This window comes from Microcebus murinus, chromosome 4 (genome assembly GCF_040939455.1).
Source record: "Microcebus murinus isolate Inina chromosome 4, M.murinus_Inina_mat1.0, whole genome shotgun sequence".
NCBI lineage: Eukaryota > Metazoa > Chordata > Mammalia > Primates > Cheirogaleidae > Microcebus > Microcebus murinus.
The window spans coordinates 55,648,809-55,664,480 of NC_134107.1; the positions used below are offsets into that span (position 1 = coordinate 55,648,809).

Below are 15,672 nucleotides of genomic sequence, written 5' to 3' on the forward strand. Positions count from 1 at the left end.
TCAGCAACATTTTACTTTTGGGGAAAACACAAGGGCCACGCGTTCACGAATCTGTTTGGTTTTTACTCCATAGATAATTGGGTTCATCATGGGGGGTACAAGAACATAGAGATTGGCCAGCAGGATGTGGACATGCTTGGGGATTTTTCGGCCAAAGCGCTGAGCAATGACAGTGAAAATCCCTGGAAGGTAGAACATGAGGATAACACAGACGTGGGCACCACAGGTGCTGAGTGCTTTCATCCGAGCATCATGGGATGGCAGCCTGAAGACTGCTCGAAGAATGAGCCCATAGGAGATGACTATTGTCACCATATCTAACATAACACTGAGTAGTGGCACAGAGATTCCATACCAAATATTGATGGTGATATCAGCACAAGCCAGCTTGGCCAGCCCCATGTGTTCACAGAAGGTGTGGGCAATGATGTTTGTCCGGCAGAAGGGCAGACGCTTCACAAGGAAGACAATGGGGAAGACGGTTGCAAAACTCCTGAACACCACAACACCCCCTATTTTGCCAGTGACACTGTGGCTAAGAATGGTGGTATACCTCAGTGGGTAGCAGATGGCCACATAGCGGTCAAAAGCCATGGCCAAGAGAATGCCTGACTCCACGACAAAGGCAAAGTGCATAAAGAAGAGCTGAGTGACGCAGCCTCCAAATGAGATGTCTACATCATCCAACCAGAAGATGCTCAGAGCTTTGGGTACTGTGGATGTGGATAGAACCAGATCCCAAAAAGCCAGCATGGAGAGGAAGAGGTACATGGGTTCATGAAGACTGCGCTCTACCGCCACCACGCAGATGAGAAGACCATTTCCTGATAGGGCCACCAGGTACATCAGGCAGAAGGGGATGGAGATCCACATGTGCAGCGCCTTCAGGCCAGGAATGCCAATGAGAACAAACACATCATAACTGACAGTGGAGTGGTTGGGAGCTGACATGCCAGAATTATGGGGTACAACTTTCATCAATTATCTATTGATGTGGAAAGAAAGTAGAGAACCAGTCTGTCAGAACCAAGAAGCACATATTTATTACCTCTCAATTGGCTCAAGCATCTATTGTGTGAAATCTTGGTTAATGAGTCCCACCTACTCTGCGATGTTAATTATGAACCTAAATATTTGCAGTATTCTGCTTTGAAGAGAAAGATTGCAAAAATTCAAAGTGGGATGGAAGAATTTTTAAAAGATACTTCAAAGGAAAATCCTGAGGCCAGTACTATTTTCTCCAATAATTGGCATAAATTTAAAATGGCCATCCAAAGTTGTAAAATCTTTAATAATATAAGGTGTATTATCTGACTACACATTTTAAGACAGAAATGAAAATTATGAATTTTTATAAGGAATGTAAAAATTAATAGAAACCAAAAGTTTTTCTTATTGAATTAAACAATTGTGTTATCTGGAACACGTATTTACCTAGTCAACTGTTGAATTGATTACTTAAGCATCTTTGAACACCTACTATGTGTACATAGAAATAAACATGTGCATGAAAGGGAAAAATTAATTCAAAAGCTTTTAAAACAGAAATCTTGCACATATGGTTATAATGTATATGAACTATGGTTTCAATATAGGTGTTTTTCCATTTATCTATAAAATAAACTCTTATCCATCATTTACAGATAACTTTTGTTTTGAATTTGAATAGTGAAATATTTTATTAAGTTGTTAAGAACTCGCCCTACAGTTAGGGATCCTGGTATTTGAGAATTGGTGGATCTACAGTGAAAGCACAAGATGAGTACTTTTCCTGAGATGCAGGATGAGACTCTAAAGTCCACCCAGATTATTAAAAATATTATGCTTCTATCACACTTTTCCTTATTAAAATATCAAAGCTTCCTTACTTAAAAGAAACATTATCAGAAATAAGTAATGAGCAATTATCAAAAATATAAATCACTGATATAATTGGATACATATACCAACCACTTCTTACTTAAAAAAACCACTTCTTACTTAAAACCACTTAACTTACTTAAAACTTACTTAAAACCACTTCTTACCAACCACTCTTCTTACTTAAAATAAATTTAATAATTTCTTTCTTTGTCAATTTATAATTCATTAATGTTTGTGTGTGTCAGAACTTAATTTGAATGAAATCAGTAAACAAAATTTTTTTTGTTTAGAAAACACAATGTAGTGACTTTCCTTTAATCTTAACTTCCAGTGATTTTTGCAACAGACACACCCATGCTAAATGGATTTCATCACTGAAAGAGGAATGTACAATGGAATATACTATACTCTCTAACGAAAACAAAAATAAACTACCCAGACCTGCCATCATTTTTAAATAGGCTACAAATTAATGATCTTTATTGAAAAGGAAATTATTTTATTATCAAAGAAAACCTAGTTATTCTGTACCAAGAAAGAATGATTTATACAAAAAGGTAGTATTAATTATTTTCACTTCAAAATTAATATCATCTAATATTTACTATTTATTGGTAAATTTAAAAAAGAATTGAAAAAGCCACTTACACATAGTGTCACTGTTGAACAATAGAAATAATGTATATGGATACATATGCGTTGATAAGATCTTTAGTAGATATAACATTGCAATAGCAACTATTATTATGTCTTAGTGAGGAACTAATGGGTGATTTTGTTTTATTTCTGTCCTATCAATAGTTTCTATTTTTCTATTATGTGGAAAAATTATAGTATTATTTTTATATTTTCAGACATATGGTAATGATGTCATGAAGTTCACTTTTTTAATTAAATGGAATGCTGAGAATTTTAGACTTTCATTAAAAGTAGTTTAATTCATATCCCCAAAACTTGTTGGAGTGTACCCACTCTGTATGTTCTCCTAGGTAACTAGTAACCTAGTTTTCTGTTGGACTATCTCCAGACTCATGAAGCCTCTGGAGTTGTCCTTTGATTTTCAAAAATATGTTGGGAAGTCTGGTATCTATTACTGTCACTTGAAATATTGGTTGGTGAGATTAGTTGGCATGAAAAACATTAGGGAGTTACATTTACCAAAAAATCGCGATGTATGTAGAATAGTATATATTCCTTTTCACTTCATACTAAAACATTTCCCTAGTAGTTCTTAAAATTAAGAACCAAGACATTTCCCGTTTTTCCCGTACTTACAAATATCAATTTACTAGGCAAAACAACATCTCTGATATGGCATCTCAAGTTCTGAAAATGGTAGAAACTAAGTGTGTGAGCCCAGACTTCATAGACAGGCAACCAAGAAGTGAAGGTCAAGGTCTAGCCATTCACAGGAGGGGAGAATTGAGAAGCATCCAAAGAACTCCTGTCTTCCCTAACCTATCATGAGCTCTGCTTACCCAGACCACCTACCTGGGAACATCCCAGATCTCGAGTTCTACCTTGGGTTAAAAGATTAGAGTACTCTCTTAATACAGACCTTCTTCAATGCCTGCATCATTAGGGAATTCCTGAATGCTAGTGTTCATGTATGCTCCTGTGAGGGGAATACTACAATTAAATAATCACAGCTGCAAAATGTCACTGGGGCAGGCTCAGAGAGTAAGTTAAAGAGGTGGATATTTTCCCTGGGAAAGTGCACATGAAGGCTGAAGGCAGAGAGAAATTGCCAAAGGAAACCAGGAGGGAAATTCAGATTCAGAGAATTAAAATATTAGAAAAGGGTAGTCTAAAAAGTACACTCTAAAATAAAGTTACTTACTTTATGTCTTGTACATGTGGCCAGCCCACAGACACAGGAATTGTTTCTTTCAATATAGGTGGTTACAGTAACTCTTATGTGTTTGTGTTTAAGTACACCAGGAGTTTTCTACTTGCTACCTGTGTAACCCAGCTTACACACATTTGTCCATCCCTTCAGCCACAGATGGGAGACTCCCTACTGCACAGAAGGCAGGATGAGCCTGAAGGCATTTATTGCTCCTGGAAGGACCCAAGGGAGTGACCTCTGGGACTTGGTGCCTGGCCCTGCCTCTAGCTAAACTGCAGAAAGGAACAAGTGAGTGAAGAAAACAATTCTTTCTCTGCTAAACTGGTAGTAACATCTTGATTGTGTAGTGAACAGTGAGTTCCTTAGAAGCACCTAGGGAAAAATATTAAAGGAAGCACTTGAGACCCAGAAAGTGAGTGTCTCCTTCCTTAAATACTGAGTCCTAGGCACCACACTGGCCTCTCCCTAGTTCCAGCCCTAGAGGGAGCATTAGTAAATTCATTCCAGTACTCTTTGGCAGTGCTTCATCAATCTGCCTGGACCACAGTGGAAGTTCTCAAATTAATTTTGCTGTCCATGAAGCCTAATTCCCAATATCTCATATTTCATTCCAGTAACAACTCTATATGATAGCAAGAATGAGCATTTCAACCTGTCAATTTAGTTCTGTCACACTCCCAAGTAAAACTTTGTTAGTCAACCCACAAGGGGCATTCTCTGTTGCTCGCTGCACAGAAAACTAATACTAAGACAACAAGGATTATCAAGGAAGAAAACATATTTACTGTGGAGGATGGATCCAGCAGGGGTAAGGGATAGGAAGAATGCACTGCCTCAAATCTGCCTCCTCAATTAACAGGATCAGGGGTTTATCTGGAGGTGAAATGAATATTGCATGAGGCTAGTGAGCATCATTACATGTTTGGGGGGCAGAGTGCATGTCACACAAATGCAGTAAGCAATCACAATATTACATACATCCCATGATCCAAAACTGGTGGCAATTTTAGTAGTACAATGATCTAGGGGTTAATATAAGTAATTTGTTCAGTCTTGTACTCAGGGAGATGTGGAGAGTAGGCTGTTTGTGGGTCCTTAGGCATAATTTGTGATGGGGTGTTGCTTATCTTGTCTATCCTGGACAAACAGATGTTATAAGGCCTTGTAGTTATCTTATGGATGCAAGAAGGTTCTGCCATTTTCAGGAGAAAACTCAATAGGTAATGCATCAGTGCAACAGAAACTTACAAAGTTCTGGTCAGCAGATCTTACAGGCCTGGGAACTTTATGCATAAGAGAATTACAAAAAAAAAAAAATACTACTAAAAACAACCTCCTGAGGCTCAATTAGGAAGAAATAGAACTCCTGAACAGACCAATATCAAGCACTGGAATTGAAAAATCAATAAAAATTTTCCAACAAAAAAAGTCCCAGATTACATGTTTTCACAGATGAATTGTACCAGACCTACAGAGAACAGGTACCTATACTTCAGAAATTATTCCATAATAATGAGAAGTAAGGAATCTTCCTCAACTTATTCATAGAAGCCAATATCACCTTGATACCAAAACCAGGAAGGGACACAACGAGAAAAGAAAACAACAGATCAAAATCCCTTATGAATATAGATGCAAAAAATCTCTACAAAATCTTAGCAAACTGAATTTAGCTGCCTGTGAAAAAAAATAATTCACTGCAACCACGTGGGCTTAATACCAGAGCTGTAAGCATCGTTCAACATACACAAATAGAGCAATGTAATTCACCACATATATAGAAGCAAAAACAAAGACCATATGATCCACTTAATAGGTGCTGGAAAAGCAATTGACAAAATTAAGCACACTTTTATGATAAGAACCCTTAACAAAATAAGGATAGTTGGGGCATACCTCAAAATTATTAAACCATAAATGACAAACCCACAGCCAACATCATAGTGAAAAATTGGAAGTGTCCCATTAAAAGAGGTTAAGAGACAAGGTTGCTCACTATCACCACTTCTGTTCAACAAGGTGATGGAAGTCCTAGTCTAAGTAATCAGACAAGAGAAGGACATCAAGCATATCCAAATGGTGAATGAAGAGGTCAACCTATTACTCTTTGCTGACAGTATGTTATTATATCTAGAAAACTCTAAAGTTTCAACCAAGAAACTATCAGCATTGATAAATAAATTCAGTAAAGTCTCAGTTTTCAAAATCAATGTACCCAAATAATTAGCTTTTGTATACGCCAACAGCAGTTAAGCTGAGAATCAAATCAAAGATATAATACCTTTCACAATTGAAACAAAGAAAATAAAATTCTAGGAATGGACTTACCTAAGGAGCTGAAGATCTCTATAGGGAGAACTATGAAACACTGAGGAAAGAATTGCAGATGATGTAAATAGTTGGAAAGACATATGTTCCTGGATCTGCATAATCAACATTGTTAAAATGTCTATAGATCACTCAAAGTGATGTCTATAGATCACCCAAAATGATCTACAAATTTCATGCAATCCCCATTAAAATATCAAATTCATTTCTCACAGACATAGAAACAATAGTTCTATGCCTCATTCAGAACCAGAAAAGACACCAAATAACCAATGTAATCTTACATAATAAGAACAAATAGGGAGGTATCAATTTACCAGACTTCAAGATTAGGATATTCTAACCTAAACAGCATGGCAACTGGCACAAAAACAGAGACATAGATCTGTGGATCGGAACAGAGAACCCAGATATGAAACCATCCTCATAATCCTTTCTGATCTTTCACAAAAGAGATAAAAACATACACTGGGTAAACTAATTCCTCTTCAATAAATGGTGCTGGGAAAATTAGATAGTCACATGTAGAAGACTGAAACAGGATTAGCACCTCTCCCCACTCACAAAAATGAACTCATGATGGATAACAGACTTAAGCTTAAGGCATGGAATCATAGGACTTCTAGGAGAAAATGTTGGAAAAGCTGTTATAGACATCAGCCTAGGCAATGAACTTATGAAAAAGACCCCAAAAGCAATCACAGCAACAACAGAAATAAATAAATGGAACCTGGTCAAATTTAAAGCTCTGCACAGCCAAGGATATAATCAATTGAGCAAACACACAACCTAGAGAATGGGAGAATATACTTGCATGCTGTTCATGCAACAAAGTGCTGCTACCCAGAATGTACAAAGAACTCAAGTAAATCAGCAAGAAAACAAATCAAACAACCCCATTAAAAAGTGTGCAGAAGACACGAACAGATACTTTTCCAATGAAGATATTCTAATGGCCAAAACACATGAAAATATGCTCAACATCTCTAATTATTAGGGAAACACAAATAAAAGTACCATGATATATCACCTAACTCCAGTGAGAATGGATCTTATCAAAAAGTCTCAAAACAATAGATACTGGTGTGGATGCAGAGAGAAAGGAACACTCATATAATGTTGGTGGGAGTACAAACTAGTACAACCTCCATGGGAATTAGTATGGAGATACCTCAAAGAACTAAAAGTAGACCTACCATTTGATCCAGCAATCCCGCCACTAGGTATTTACCTAAAGGTAAAAGAAGACATTTTATAAACCAGACACTTGTACTCAAATAATTATAGCAGCACAATTCATGACTGCAAAAATGTATGAACAATCAAAGTGTCAATCATTACAAGATTGGATTAATAAAATGTGGTATGTATATACCATGGAGCACTCCTCAGCCATGAAAAAATGATGATCTAGTATATTTTGTAACAACCTGGATGGTACTAGAGACCATTCTTCCAAGTGAAGTATCACAAGAATGGAAAACAAACACCACATGTACTCAATATTAAATTGAAACTAACCAATTAACACTTATGTGTCCATATGGAAGTAAAACTCAGCAGAAATCAAGTAGGTGGGGGAAGGGGAGGGGATGGATAAATTTATACCTAACAGGCACAATGCATACTATCTGGATGAAGGGCAGATAGTGCCCTTATAAGTTTGACTGACTCTACAAATCAAATTATGTAACCAAAATGTGTATATCTCTGTAATATTCTGAAATAAATTAAAAAACACTTTCGCAGACAGAATATGTCTAGCCTGATGGACATGACTCTTCGTAAATTATCTAGCAGTGATGAAGCAAACTGTAGGATCCCAGGACCACAGAGTATACACATGACTGAATAAATTATTCTATTGTGCAAAAAAAAAAAAATTTTTTTGTTTTCCTTATGGAGCCAATTACACTTCCATCAGCCCCTCCCTCTTAGTCTGTAGGTTAGGACTCAAGTTGTGAATCACAAGGCTCAGGTCCTTGTTTACTTCTCCAAACTATCTAGGGTGCTGCCCATAGGAATAGAAAAACAAACATCACATACAGCCTCTAATAATTGGGAGCTAACTGATGGGCACACCTGGGCACAAACAGGTGTTTGTGGGCCATTGGAAATCAAGAAGCGAGGAAGAGGAAAGAAAGGAATGGGTAGAAACCTACCTATCAGGTACAACAATCACTATTTGGGTGATGGACACACTAAAAGCTTTGATGTAAGCATTATAATATGTATCTATGTAACAGAATCATTTGTACTTCATTAATATTTTGAAATAAAAAGTATCAAATAAAAACTCTATGGATAGCCCTACTTTTAAATAGCAGAATTCTAATAATCTACATTTATAATCCTAAGGGATATGATTAATTTTATGTTAACTTGTTCTATACTTCATGTTTTTTATGTTTTCTTTATATGACTTAACTTTGTGTCATTTGCTACACAAATATCATATATGTATACTATTTGCCACATAGTCTATTGGCTCTACAGAGAATTTTCACTATATACCTGGGCATCTAGGAATAGACTCCTTGGCTCTGACTCCCAGCTCTACCATTTCCTCACTGAGTGGCTTTTGAAAAGTTACTTCGTTCTGCTTCAGTTTCTGTATCTTTAAAAGGTGGATAATAGCATCACCTATCTCATGGGAATTTTAACAGAATTACAAGTTGATTTCATATAAATATGTTTATATTTGTGTAGTATATTACTTTCCAAAGATACTAGCTCTTGTTATAAGCTTGCTTATTTGTTTTTATCATGAATCAGGATTTAGAGCATAAATTTTATTTATCTTCCAGTAGAAGCCCTCTCTGTATTTATAACAAGAACATTTGAACCAATTTTTCAAAATTCTGAACCAAGATTTCCTCATTAATTCCTAAGGGTTGACTGGAGATGGAGCTTCATGTGCTTTCTCATACCATTCTCCACAGGGAGATATCAGAAATCACATTTTAAGAGAAAGTTATGGTCTGCAAGTCCTAGGGGTCTCTATATAGTGTTGGGGATGCTAGAACGGTCATGGAGATTGGGGTAAGCCTGGTGTGTGCTGGACACGTTGCAGTTCCAGCGATCTACTTCTTTACATCCTTCTCTCCACCTCCACGCCTCTTCTACATTCTTGGCATGTAGCAGTGTGTGGAGGCAGTCACCTGGTGTGCGACGACAGCATCAAAGAGCAGGGGCTGTGGAATCTAATGGTCTTGGCTCTGCCCCTTACTAGAAGTGAGATCTTACATAACACTACTTCCAAGAGTTTCCATGTCTTTTAAAAAAAGAAAGAAAGAGAGGTATATAAAAACGTATCTCAGAAGGTTGTTCTAAATAACATAATACTATATTAGAACCTGGTGCATAGTTGGAGTCTATAATAGTAATTTCATTTTCCCAAGTGTGACTCAGTTTTTAAAGTTTCTTTTTATTCCTGTACATAGTTACACTATGTTTCTATATACTTATATCCATACAGCAACAAATTACATTATCCCAGGGTCATTCCAATGAGAATAGCCTTTTATGAAGTTTAAAGAAGATTCCTGAATAAATGGTGATTAGAACCAGAAGTATTGTGTCTGGAAAATCTTTCTCAAAGTGATGAGCATTGCTCATGATAGAAATGTCAGGTTGTTTTTTTGGATCACAGGAAAGAGGAGGGCCAGCCCTGAGGAAGGTCAGAGGAAGAATTACTACACAATCTTCCCATGTTTATTATACACAATTTTTTTTAGGACACAGAAGCTATTCATCAGTTCTTAATGGCCAAGTACAACCTGAATAGCTACAACACAGGCCCCTTCACCCCTTTGGGCATTCCTGGACTTGAGAAGTACCACACTGGGATCAGCATCCCTTTCTGCTTTATGTGTCTCATGGCCACTGAGGGCAATAATATCCTTCTCTACCTCATAGCGCTGGAACACAGTCTTCTTGCTCCCATATTCTGTTTCTTTTCAATACCTGTCATCACTGATCTCATATTGTCTACCACATGTGTCCCCCAAACACTTAGCATCTTCTTGTCCAGTCCTCCAAACTCGGTTTTCCTGGCCGTCTCACCCAGTTACTCTTTCTGCACTACAGGATTGTGCTGGACTCAGCTATACTGCTAGATATGGCATTTGACTGCTATGTGGCCCACTGCTCACCCTAGAGATACACTAATATTCTAACCCAGAAACCACTGTGAAAATTGCTGTGGGAATCTGTGAAGTTTCTGTGTTTCATTCCATGTGTTTTCCTTGTGAATTATATACCGTTCTGCAGGACACATGTCACCCTTCAGTGTTGCCTCGTTTGCCTGTGCTGGCATCTCTACTGAGATCTGGTATGGCTTTTGTGTTCCTATCAGGAGTGATTACAGGTGTGATTCTCACTGCTGTGTCCTACACCCTCATCCTCTATGCAACGTTTCACCTCCTCTCCTGAGATGCCTGCCAGCAGGCCCTTGGCAGCTATGGCTCCTATATCTGCCTCATCCTCATGCTCTAATTCCATATACCATCATTCTTCATCCTTCCCCATCACTTTTGACACAATATCCCTTGTACCTTTCATGTTAGGTCTTCCAACCTCTGTGTAATCTTCCCACCTGCACTCAATCCTATAGTGTATGCAATACAGAGCAAAGCATATCCATGACAAAGTCCATCTGCTCCTTCATAAGGGTCCTAATTACATGTGGCTGAGGTCTGGGATGTGGGGAATAGTTCCTAGTGTTCTATGTGTTTGCCAATAGGGATAGTTTTAACCAACCTTCCTGCTTTCTAGTTCTTCTGCTTACATTCATAGGCATGCTGGTCTCCCTGTGAAAAATAGTAGGCATACACATGCACTGCAGAGCTTATAAACACAGATTCTGGGCCTCCCCCTCTCTTCACTTTAACAGGTGCCCTACATTACTCATCTACACTGTATGTTGCCACTAGGTTTAGCATTTGTGGCAGGGAGCAGTCTGTGGCCCCTAGGAATACAGCCCAGTGCTTTTCACTCACTTAGTCTCTCTCCTCATCTGGTGTCAGTCAAGCCCCTTCAAACGACCAAAACTCACTGAATCTTGGGGGTGAGGCAAAGGGGAAAGAAGAAAACCTGTGCTGACAGACACAGCATTTCACAAGCATTTTCCCTTAATTTGTCAATCCATATACAATCTTAAGAGCTAAGTACTACTATAAGCACCTTTTATGGAGATTAAGGAACTTGTCTAAAATCCTTTATCCAAAGTGGGGCATGAGTTTGAAACCTGGATCATATGATGAGCGGGTACATATCAGCTCATATGTAAATCCAAAATAAAATAAAATAAAATAAAGCATCCTTAGGCAGTGTTAACCCAAAAGCATAGACAGGGTTAATAGAAACTTCTCCATCTTTTTCCTTTGAGGGTGAGAAGAGAGGCATTAGAGTCCCTAAGGCCCTAACTACTTAATTTTTCCCCACATTGAGCAGTAGTCATGGAAAATAAATGGCCAAAGAATCAAGCTCTCTACCAGGTCTTTCTTTCTGCTCCACTCTGTTCTGTGGTTCCTGTGTCTGCCCCTGGCAGATTTTCTGTGAGTCTGTCAGCACACTCAACTTTCCCTTTTGCCTGATGCCCAGGATTCAGGGAGCGTTGGTTCTTTGAGGGGTTTTGATAGGTACAAGGCTTGGAGAAAGACAGGGAGTGAGTGGAAAGCCCAGAGCTGTATTTCCTAGGTCCATGGACTGGGCGATATAACCTTCTTCCCTGAGCAACTCCCTTTTATGAACCGAGGTCATGGTCTCCAGTACCTGTGTGTGTGCTCCACTGAATGGGCACCAGAGATCAGAGTGGATGGAAACTACACGACTGGGTGAAGTGTGGCCACAGTTAGTATTGTTCAGGCAATTCTGTGTCAGACATATGACAAGAGCTCATAAACCTAACCTAAGATTAGAATTAAGTGTGGGAGTATATGCGTCTTCCCGTGGGCTGTTCTTGTCAGCATTTATGCATTTGCCTATTTCTGTTCTCTCCTTCACGGTGTGGTGTGACTGATAATGATAATACTACTGTTAGAAAATATAGCCTAATAAAAAGAGGTAAAATTTGTTATGTGCTTACTATGTTCCTGACTCCATTAAACCTTATTTTGGGGTCTTTATCATTTTGTCCTAAAAATAACTGTAAAAATTAGAGATATCAATTCCTTTTGAAAGATATTAAATATCTTATCCTAACTTTATGGTCCCTATGAACCCAAAGATCAAAAAGTTTGAGTAGCTTGTCAATTGTGGAACCAGGATTAAATTAAATTCTGGAATTTAGCTTTCTGAGTTTTAGAGAGCATACTCTGTGTCACTATGTTTTCAAGGTACTGTGAACATCTGTGAATATGTGTTTGTATGCATGTGTGTGAATGTGTCTATTTATCATAATGCCATCATGACACCTAACAAAATTAATACAAATTCCTTTATGTCATCTAATAACTAGTTCATTATTAAATATCCTTATTATTTATTGAGTTCTATAGCTGGTTTTATTTAAAAATCCAATCAAGAACCACTTTGATTTTATTGTTGATTCTCTTATTTTAATCTTGAATTTGTGTCCTCATTTAATGTGTGTCCTCATTTAATACTCATGCCCCCATCTCTTTTATTGGCAGTGGCTTTTTTGAATAAAAAGCAAAAACAGATTGTGTTGTAAATTCTCCCACAGTATGGATATGTCTGATTGGACATGACAAGGCTGAGAGTTCACTTTCTTTGTGTGCCCATGTGTGTTTGTGAATTCTTTTTGATGACTCCACACAAAAGTTTGTATTTCAGTGCATGGAAATATAAAAACTATAGAAGACTCTTTCCCACACACATATGTATGAACAAAGGATGACTTCAAATAAGCTGGGAGAGCTATGATTCAAAATATACGGTTTCAGGATGCTGAAGGAATGTGACCTTTGAGTATGTGAGTAGCCTAGAATAGGAATTTTCAACATGAAGGCTCCAACAACCTAATCAGGTCTCTAAGGCTAGCATCTATGAACTAGTGACAAGTGAACCAAGTTAAAGGTGACTAAGCAAGAAAAGGTAGGTGCTCAGCAGATGGGGGCTGGGGTGTGACCGACTGTCTGAGGTCTGGTCTGTGTTCTCTGAACCTACAACACATTACTGTGGAGACACTGTAAAGGAGGGTTTGGGCGGCTATAAGAAAGGTATTTTTAATGATAGATAAGTAAGGATCAGACTGAAAAAAAGATGATCCTGTGTCTCTTTTGGCAAAAGTAGAAGAGCTGAGAAACTAAGACCTGTTCTTGGGGATGGAAGGTATTGTGAGCTGGGTGGAAGAACAACATAAAAAGCAGGCGTTGGGATAAGGTTGAAGATGGTTTTTGGCCTTACCAAGCTAAGGATTTGAGGTATTTGAATGTCAAAAGCCAAATCTTTTTGTTAATCCTGGAAGTCCTTGACCTTGCTGCAGGTCTGTTGACCTCTAGAATACAAACAGATTTCTGTGTAAATGCAATGGCGGTGTGGGAGGGTAATATTAGGGAAGAGAGTTGGCATAGGATCTAATCTTTAATAGAAAATTTTCCAGAGTACAGGATTTAGGAGCTTAGAACTCATGTGGCAGTGACAAAATCCATTCATGAAATATTTTGTTAATATTATCCTTGGCATGTGTGTGTAAGTGTATGAGTGTTTGTGTGTGTGTGGGGGGGTTGGTTGTGGAAGAGAGAGAGAGAGGCAGAGACACAGAGAAAGACAGAGAGAGAGTGAAAGGGGGTTTAATAATTACACAAGAGTATATGTGAATAAATAAATGGTGGCAAAATATATGAGAGAATTTAAGTATACATAAGTTTGTGCCTTAACAAGTATCAAGTGACAGAGTTTGTATACAGGTCAATGTGTCTATCTAATAGAATATGCATTCACAAAGAAACAATCATTTGGACAGAAATCCTGATTGTGTTACTGATTCCAAAGGATTAGGATATTACACATTTGGATAGAATACATGGTGCTGCAAAACTATGTTTTTGGAGGAGTAAGGTCTCATGAGCCTCAGCCTTAGGAGACTTTTCTAATTCAAATTTGAGTTCTAGCATATGTTTAGCATAGTGGAGGAACTCTACTAGTGCTTAATTAACTGAATTAGAAATCTGGATGGCAATGAAGGAGGTTGATCTCACAAATTTAAGACACAAGGTCATCGAGTAGCCTTGAAAAACTGAGTAGGAGTCTTGGGCCAGAAATTGACATTCCACAATGACAGAGCAAGTAAGGCAATGATGTTCATAAAGTCATATAAGCTATAATCCACTAATCTGTGAAAAATATATCCTATACTTCGTTAACATGTACCAGAAGACAGTGTACAATGAAGAGTGTGGCCAGTCTGGAAGGCTTCCTGGAGAAGTTGTGTAAACTACTGTGGGTGGCCAAGAGAAGGAGAATTTTCTTTAGGTAGACTAACCAGACATCCAAAGGTGTCTGGGGCATTTTTGATTTTTGCAAATGGCTGCCATTATTATTAATTTCACCTTGCAGTGGGACTTCAAAAGAGTCCTACTTGAATGATAAACTATATGGACACTCTGTTTTGGAGTCAATAATGATGACTGACTGGAAATGAGAGACTCTAGTTTCTCTAACTATCCTTTACCACCTTCTGTCTTCAGGACTTGAGACTTGTGCCACCTTTGTCTGCCATGATCATTTCCAACCTGAGCAGTTACAACCCAGGACCCTTTATTCTGATGGGGATCCCAGGCCTGGAGCAATTCCATGAGTGGATTGGGATTCCCTTCTGTATCATCTACATTGTAGCCATTATGGGAAACTGCATCCTTCTCTACCTCATTGCAGTGGAGCGTAGCCTTCACGAACCCATGTTCTTCTTTCTCTCCATGCTGGCCATGACTGACCTCATCTTGTCCACAACCACTGTGCCTAAATCACTCAGCATCTTCTGGCTGGGGGCTGGAGAAATCACATTCCCCGGGTGCCTTACACAAATGTTCTTCCTCCACTTTAGTTCTGTCCTGGATTCAGCCATTCTGATGGCCATGGCATTCGATCGCTATGTGGCCATCTGCTCTCCCTTGAGATACACCACCACCTTGACCCCCAAAACCATCATCAAGATTGCTGTGGGCATTGCCTTTCGAAGCTTCTGCATCATCTTGCCAGATGTATTTTTGCTGACACGCCTGCCTTTTTGCAGGACACGCATCATACCCCACACTTACTGTGAGCATATAGGTGTTGCCCGGCTCTCCTGTGGTGATATCTCCATCAACATCTGGTTTGGCTTTTGTGTTCCCTTCATGATAGTCATGTCAGATGTTATCCTCATTGCTGTGTCCTACACCCTCATCCTCTGTGCTGTGTTTCGCCTCCCCTCCCGAGATGCCCGCCAGAAGGCCTTGGGCACCTGTGGTTCCCATGTGTGTGTCATCCTCATGTTCTATACACCTGCCTTTTTCTCCATCCTTGCCCATCGCTTTGGACACAATATCTCCCGCACCTTCCACATCATGTTTGCCAACCTGTACATTGTTATCCCACCTGCACTCAACCCCATTGTGTACGGAGTGAAGACCAAGCAGATCAGAAATAAAGTAATACATTTGTTTTCTACAAAGGGTATGGAATGA

General features: G+C 38.6%; 2 protein-coding genes across 2 annotated transcripts; one reads left to right on the forward strand and one right to left on the reverse strand.

The window, feature by feature from the left end:
* Positions 1-951, reverse strand: LOC105883340 (olfactory receptor 52B2-like). Its single transcript, XM_012786404.2, has one exon. The coding sequence runs from the start codon at positions 949-951 to the stop codon at positions 1-3; it is 951 nt and encodes a 316-aa protein (XP_012641858.1).
* A 13,761-nt stretch (positions 952-14,712) lies between these two features.
* On the forward strand, positions 14,713-15,672 carry LOC105883488 (olfactory receptor 52H1-like). The gene has a single exon (XM_012786609.2). The coding sequence runs from the start codon at positions 14,725-14,727 to the stop codon at positions 15,670-15,672; it is 948 nt and encodes a 315-aa protein (XP_012642063.1). The 5' UTR covers positions 14,713-14,724.

Coding starts and splice junctions, on each gene's coding strand:
- LOC105883340 (XM_012786404.2), bottom strand. CDS start 951: ATGTCAGCTCCCAACCACTCCACTGTCAGTTATGATGTGTTTGTTCTC.
- LOC105883488 (XM_012786609.2), top strand. CDS start 14,725: ATGATCATTTCCAACCTGAGCAGTTACAACCCAGGACCCTTTATTCTG.